This window comes from Dufourea novaeangliae, unplaced genomic scaffold (assembly GCF_001272555.1).
Source record: "Dufourea novaeangliae isolate 0120121106 unplaced genomic scaffold, ASM127255v1 scaffold112, whole genome shotgun sequence".
Classification (NCBI taxonomy): Eukaryota; Metazoa; Arthropoda; class Insecta; order Hymenoptera; family Halictidae; genus Dufourea; species Dufourea novaeangliae.
Window position 1 is genome coordinate 2,171,928 of NW_015373993.1, and position 7,901 is coordinate 2,179,828.

General features: G+C 34.0%; 1 protein-coding gene across 2 annotated transcripts; it reads left to right on the top strand.

Moving 5' to 3' along the window:
• Positions 1–261: 261 nt before the first annotated feature.
• LOC107187865 (nuclear cap-binding protein subunit 3) lies at positions 262–3,527 on the top strand. Of its 2 annotated transcripts, XM_015576052.1 has the most exons (9): positions 262–283; positions 824–1,026; positions 1,244–1,407; positions 1,494–1,645; positions 1,703–2,083; positions 2,167–2,564; positions 2,652–2,801; positions 2,880–3,148; positions 3,318–3,527. In XM_015576052.1, exons 2-9 carry the CDS (start codon positions 904–906, stop codon positions 3,460–3,462), a joined length of 1,782 nt encoding a protein of 593 aa, XP_015431538.1. In that variant the 5' UTR covers positions 262–283; positions 824–903; the 3' UTR covers positions 3,463–3,527. The 2 variants fall into 2 exon arrangements, with proteins under 2 accessions (XP_015431538.1, XP_015431537.1); XM_015576051.1 differs by lacking the exon at positions 262–283 and having other exon boundaries at positions 746–1,026.
• Positions 3,528–7,901: the final 4,374 nt, after the last annotated feature.

A 7,901-nucleotide genomic window follows, 5' to 3' on the forward strand; every position in this document is an offset into this window, starting at 1 on the left:
CTGCTAAATGAAAGTTTAAATCCATATAGATACTACGAAACTCTCCGTTAAACGTAATACAATGAGCCTAGGTAGAGAGGATCAATTTTTATGACTTAGTTTTCTATTTGTAAAGCGTTGATAGTATTTCAACAATGTGCCATAAAATCTCATTCTTGCAGCAACAGTCTCTTCTTAGTGTAAATATTGATAGTTTCGAAAGACACGTTTTTTATTGCACTCGTGATAAAATGTGCTTGTTACAACTCTATGGAAAGTCGAACCATTTCTAGAGTTTATTACGGTATTATCTTATACTCTGTTAAGTAAAAAACAAAATACGTAAAAACAGGGTTCAATGTAATCTTAAATTAATCAAGCATGTGGATCGTGTGTAATATAAACAATGCATAATTTGTCATTACTTTAATCTAGAGTTAGTCCTCGTTATATGATAAATTATTCTTGCAACGAGAATTTAAAAGAAATTATTGAATTACTGAAACGATACTGACATTGATGAAGTATATTGTAATTGCAAAATCACAATCTGCCACAACTATGCTGACGTTAAGAGTTTCCGTAGATTTAAAGTAAACTGAAAACGTTATTATATATTATTATGTTGCTTATTTTATCAATTTCTATAAGCTATAATTGCAGGAAATCTGCGGTTACATAGTCAATATTATAGGTTACGTGACGAACGGTTCAAATTTCCCTGGAAAGACGCGGAGGCGCTCGAGTCATTAAAGACACTGTAGAATACGTAACCTCGATATTTATATAGTTGAAGCTGTGTACCATAACCTATCTTGTTGTTTCTTCTGCGTTCCGTAAATAGTGATACCAGGAACCTACGTTTCATGTTTGTCCCATCGTTTCCCGTAATATTGTGAGAGAGCGGACGCGAGAGCTTGAAAAATGGACGATCTTATGGAGGCCATGGACGTGGAAATGGTCCCTATTGAGGATGACAGCAAAGCTGTTGACTCGGACCAAACCATTGAGAAAGCATTTAACATGAAAAACAATCAAGTTCCTGAGGTAAAGATATAGCACCGATCATTGTATTTCGTGCCTGAATCCTCGGTTCGATGAAATCACGATAGCATCTAAAATTTTAATATTACTGTTTCTATATATTTAATATTAATACCTGTGCTTCTAATGTTAATATCATTTCTTAACTAATTGCTAACTAAAACTTTGAAACTGCAACAAGTGCTGCAGTTTCATAATAATATGTATCTTATAAATACAGAAAGTGGAGACTCGTTATGAGAATCGTGGTGGTACATTCACCACAGGCATAGATATATTCAGCAAAGAGGAGAAGTTGAAAATGGAAGAGAGAGCTAAACGTTTTGGGTTGACAGAGAAGATAAATAATAGCTTGTCTAATCAAGAGCAAGACTTGTATTCCAGGTGAAGATCTTGTTTGATATTTATTTGATAGATAGGATACAATGATTCATTAATTACGGTATAGTGTAAGATGTCTTGATTTTTAGTATGGGTATTATAGAAGACAATGAGAATACAAAGCATGTCAGACTAAATGTGATACACATGAGAGGAACTGAAGATATGAGCACCAAAGATGTGTTCAAATACTTTGAGGACTATGCTCCGGCATCCATTGAATGGATCAATGATATTTCATGTAAGAATAACTTATGATGTACATCAATTTCCAACACTAATGTATAATGTATTGTAGGCAATGTTGTATGGTTAGATAATGTATCAGCAGCTAGAGCTATGTTAGGATTGTCGAAAAGGATTGTGGGTTTAGAAAAAGCAAGTCAGAAAAGTACTAAAACACACGATAATCCAGATGAGGAAAATAATGTAACTAATGAGGACTCTACAGTAGAAATGGAGGATGAGAATGATAGTACAAACGATACATCACAAACAGATTGTATTAACATCAAAAATATTAATTGTCCATTGCCGCCTGGTTCATGGAGGAAGGGTATCGATTATCCCAAGTCAAAAGCAATATTTCTTAGGTTTGCTAGTAGAGCTGATAAGAAGCAGCATAATGCAGAGAAGATGAGTGAATATTATAAGAAATACGGGAATCCTAACTTTGGAGGTAATACTAAACACTACAAGAGTTTTGTAGACTGCATTAATTACATACTAAACACAGGAAACCTAAAAAGTCCATCTTTGCAGGTATCAAAGGAATCTTAACTGAATCTCGTAAAAGAATGTACAAACAAATTAGACAGACTAAGAAAAGATTCAAAGAGGAGGATCAAGAAGATTCGAAAAATCAGAAACGGGCAAAGAATCCATGGGGTGCATTGTCAGAAAGTTGGGGTATGAATGATTTTGTAGAAGATGATTTTGGGACGACAAATGATCACAAAGATCAAGGACCCAGTGTTAAAGAGAGACTGGGTGTAAAGTATCCTTCAAAAGATCCGACGCCTGTACAGGAAAAAGAAACCAGTGAAAGCAGCGATAGTGAAAATGACTGGTGCAAAAGAAGTAAAGTACTGAGGATGCGGATGCATGCGGATGACGAGGAAGAAAAGATCCACAAAAGACGCGCGAAAATTCGACAGCAAGTGAGTAGATTTTTCATTACCACATTCAATCAATGAAACTGTTCACGTGCACAGATAATGTGTTTAAATATTCACATTTACTCCTAGACATTGTTGAATAATTTCGACAAGGGTAATGATTTACGGTCGAGGCTTGGTAGATCAAGGAAAGCAACGCAGTTCCGTGATGCGATCCAAGTGGTTGTGACGAATACGAATGCAACGAAGATGAATTCGATAAAAGCTAACGACTCAGAGGTAGTCATTGCAATTCACTTATCCTTCAAATAATAAGTAGCAAAGGTGGAATATTAACAATACCTTTTCATTACACAGGAAGAAGATGGTGAGATTATAGAGGAGGACGAAAGTCAAGAAAAGGAGGAAGGTGAGTGGCAAGAATCCGATGAGGAAGAACAAGAAGAAGAAGACGAAGAGGAAGATTATAGCGATGAAGATAGCGATAGACCAGCAAAAGAAGTTCAAGGCCCTAAAGGCAGTGTAATAAAAGTGGTTCAGAATAAACCCCGCGTTGCTTCTACGGTATGGGCAAGATTAAACAATGTAGTAAAAAGCGAAGTCACCGACAGCTCTGTCAAAGACAGGTAATAATTTTAACAAATTAATATTTAAATATTGAAGATCGAGTCAAGAAAGCTTCAATTTAGTTTTCTATGAGTGTATTGCATGTTTGTTTTAACTCTGCTTAATTCGTCTTACTAAAATTCCAAAAGAATTACTGTCCGAGTTCTAAATACAATAACGTTTTTAAAGGCAATCAAGAGTACGGGACCTAAGAAGTACTCTAAAAAGCGGTGATCTTCGATCTCGTATCGGTAGTCACACAAGAGGACGTTCTCCTTTAAGGATAGAAGTAAAAAACGATAAATATACAGAGGAAGGAAGTGAGGCGGAATAATTGTTGATCAATGAAACGAATAAACACGCGAGACACGGTTGTGATGTTACATTTCAGTAATGAACAGCATGGTGCGGAATTTTATAATCGGTATATAAAAACATAGAAATTGCACTCATTACTCACGTAATTACCAGAAAATATTAATCAGACAATTTTCAAGTAGCCTGGGTAAATAATGATTGCATGAAATTCATTTTTTCTAATGAAACATAAAGATGTTTGCTTGTACTTTACTGTAAAATATGGAATTCGAAATTTTGCAAGCTTCAGTTAATTGCTTGAGATGTTTCAATAATCTTATACTACCGCCAGTAGATGAATTAAAAGTTTTATGTTACTGCTCTTACATACTCGCCTTCTAAAATAATATTTAATTAATGTACATATTTATATTAAACAAATCTTCCCACATCTCTTAAATTGGCTTTCTAATAATACGAGTTTAACGTCATTTCCATACATTGAAGGTTTATATTAAACATCATCTTCCTGCTCTTGAAATACTATAAAGAGTAATGAGTGCTTCCTGACATGTGTGTAAATATTATCTAGCATAGATAATAAAAAAAAATCAATTTTCGTTAACATATTGGGTACAGGGAAATGTATGTAATAGAATGTATTTTTAAATATTCGTTTGTACGATTGCAAAATATTTGACGAAAAATCACATTTAATTAAATGAATATTTCGTCCAAAAAAAAAATATTTTTGGATACTTCGAGACCGAAGAAATATAAATTTTTATCCTGCCGTAGAGGAAACAATACAAACGAATATTTAATCAACTGTGCATCGAAACAGCGTAGTAACTTTAGTCTTTATTTTTTCTTCGGAAAAATTTCACTGGTATAACTAACTAAAAAAAGAAGTGAAACCCTAAGATACTCAGTTGTAAATAAAAAATAAACTTCTACGCGATTAATACGATACGTACAGAGCATTTAGAGTATATTTTCCTTATGTATTTTGCAAACAATGAAATATTTCGAGATCTGTGATTTCTTAGACGTGTACTTTAAAAATGAAACGAAGGTGCGATTCGATAACAAAAGTACATCTAACATTTTGTTAATGTAATTCATCACATATCCAAATATGACTGAAAAATAGTCAACGAACCATTCGAAATCAAGTGAATAGGGTATAAGAATAACTGTGACATCGATTCCGAATAATTGACCAATAAAGCCGCTTTTATATTAGCACAATAATACTTTGAATAGTCATTTTAAAATACAATAATTGATAATTACGATATATATATGTATAATATATACTCGATCATTTACACGAATAACAATTATTCGGAGAAATAGCTAAAGTTTAATTTAAAAATGAAAGATTTTTCCGTTGAAGAACACAGTGGATTATCGGAATATGATTCTTTAGCCGCATTCATAGATCCTTACGCAACCATTACTTCGAATCTTTGCGTGAACATTTGACCTGCATCACACTTTGAATGAAATTTCCTGTCGTCTGAAATTTATGTCAAAATGCATAAAAGTGCTTATCGACTAGAAACAAATTGTAATATCAAGTCGAGGATAGTAAGTTTTTTTTTTATGAATGCAGCTGGAGGCACGAAGTTATTTCAATGCATTAACAAACGAGATACGATATTTTTGATGCCATTGAACGGTCGTACAATTTTATATTATATGTATATGACGTGCTTCATTTAAAACGACGTAGAATATTGAAAACGAGTTCCTCTAACTACCATCACTAACTGTGAATCAATTTTCTAATGTCGCCTCTATATTTGCATATATTTCATTAATTGCAACAGTTCTATATACTACACCTGATTGCGACCTAGTTTCGTTATAGGTACTACTTTTTATTCATCTTTGCCTATGGATCAAAAATATCAGTCTCGTTCGCTAAAAGGCAATCGTGCAAGATATCGGTGGATGTCTTTCTTCTATCTTACATAAAAACTGTTAAAATTGTCCTTTAGTTACTGTTTCTGTCTTTATCGAAACGACGCGGTTTTTCACTGTGCGCTATCTCTCTCATTCTCTCTCTCTCGCTTACTCTCTCACTTCTTATTTTTTTTTGTTTTTTTTTTCTTCACTGTTTTTATCATAAATGACGTATAACATTGAAAATCCATAGACGAAATATTTCTTCAATATTTGGATATATAAGATATGAATCAGCAACAACAACAAATACACGCAACGTTAAGTATATTAGGCCTGATGATATTGATTAGATTTCTATCAATTTATGTTTTAAACACTACGAACTATCGTTGTTCGCATTCGACTTGTATTCTCTGCCCCTTTTGCTTCCCCGATAAGGGTGTTCCAATTGGTCTAATTAAATAGACAATCCTTAAGCAATAAGACATATACTTCCATGAGGTTTTTGTACATTCACGGTAGAACACGATATTTGATATATCTTCATCGGCAATAGATGTAGAATTTCATCTATGATTACACTTGTCTTCGAATTATTAATTGACCATTGAATTTCGATACTTTTGCAGTCAATAGTAATTGTAAATCAATAATAGTAATTGAAGAAAAAAAGGAAGAAATTACGTCCTGTGTGCAATCTTTTACATTCTCAAATCCATAATGAATATTCAGATTGTTCGTTTTTCTAGCGTTTCACCCTATATCATACGATACACATATTTGCAAAATATTCGAACGTTTCTCGTTCCAACTTGAAAAGGCAATTTCGGAACACCGATATCGTGGAGTCAGCCGCCGATTGGCCTGATAATCTCTCTCCTCGGTTTGGCGAGGCAGCTCGTGAAAATTTATTCGGCAAACATGGTCTCGCAGTGTTAATCGTCCTCGACGGTTTTTGGCGCGATTTAAAAAGCTACCAGGAGACTGTTGGATTAACTTTAAATTACACATATGCACGTGTATATTATTCACGGAACATCCGACGCTTTACATGGCCAGTGTACACGCAGAAAGAAGATTTGAACATTTAATAAACCTCGCTGGAAATCAGTCCACTTAACGTTCAACGTTATTTTAAATTCCCACGAATTATGTGTTGTATACATATACGTATATACGATGTAGAGGTTCCAAAGAGAGAAACTGTGGAAGTATACGAGGAAGAAAGAAGTATCGCTAATCGTTAATTCTTCACAGATTATTGCTCTTACAACGGAATCGAAATAACATTTAAGCTATATATTAACCGGAGAATTGGTTGAAGTTCGGTAATACCCGTATATAATTGAATGTGTCGATAAATGTGTATTAGCATATATCTTTGAAACATTTTATTGCGCCCCGTTATTATATTTCATTGCATTGAAAATATAGAGCGAAGAATTACCACAACTGAACGGTTTTTATGGTTGTTTTTTCTTTCCAGACTTTCTTTCTGTGTTCTTTTTTAAATGAATTCGTATTCGAGATACTCGAAAGTACCGAACTGTTTCATTGTTTCTTTTGTCAATTGCTACTATTACTGATACATTAAATTTCAATTGAATTTACAATTGATTAGAAGATCGAAGAACTATATATCGAGAAACAAAAGGAAACAATTTTAATGCTTCGGACATTTTTTCTTTTTCATAAACATTCAGTACCATCGAGCTTGTAAATACGAACGAAGATATTTCGTACATCAAGAATTGAACGAGATGGCACGTATACATAAAATAATGTTTGGAAATGGGCGGAGCGTCCTCTTAAATTGCTCCGCGCGGGAAAGGTGTCTTGTCTTCGCGTGGAGTTTTATCTTATGGAAATGATACGCGCGTCGTTCTTCCACATAATCGGTCGATTACTAATTTCCATGGGTGAAATCACCGTCTAAAAATCCGGACGACGTCAACGATACGATTATAGTAACAAGGACACGCTAAGTATAAAAAGACACACGAGTTAAGATCCTTTGCTGCCGCTGGAACGCGTACGTTGTCTGTACTCTTCTGAAAAGTAAAAACAATGAATCTCTTTCTATCTAATAATTAAACAAGGAAAAACAAAATAAACATATTAAGAACACTTCGTCAAATCCTACGATCTTTACTCGCATAATTATGGATTAAGAATTTCCGATTGCTACGAAATTGGTAAAGTTTCGCTCTTATAAATTCCAAAAAAAAAAAAAGAATAGAAAGAAAAAGAAACAGATGAATCCGTTAAAACGTTCCTCTCCATCTTCTACGATCCATATTATTATTATTATTATTATTCCGCAATCTCTTCTGGTGTACTAGATTACAAAAACTTTCTCTCTGATGCGTTCCGGTGATAAACAATAACAAGATTGAATCAATAATCCAATACTCTCCAAGGGCTCTGGTGAAACGAAACAACGCTGAGAAATTGAAGAGGACACCCGCGAGGGAAGTGTACAATATTCTGTCTCGGTATTTTCTATTTATAGTCACCCCCAAAAAAAAAGTATACCATACGAAATCTCAGTGACAAACGAAG

Excerpts from the sequence above, each read along its gene's own strand:
- LOC107187865 (XM_015576052.1), top strand. The coding sequence starts at position 904 with ATGGACGATCTTATGGAGGCCATGGACGTGGAAATGGTCCCTATTGAG. Across the intron at positions 1,408-1,493 it reads GAGCAAGACTTGTATTCCAG|TATGGGTATTATAGAAGACA; the intron begins GTGAAGATCTTG and ends CTTGATTTTTAG. Across the intron at positions 2,565-2,651 it reads GCGCGAAAATTCGACAGCAA|ACATTGTTGAATAATTTCGA; the intron begins GTGAGTAGATTT and ends ATTTACTCCTAG.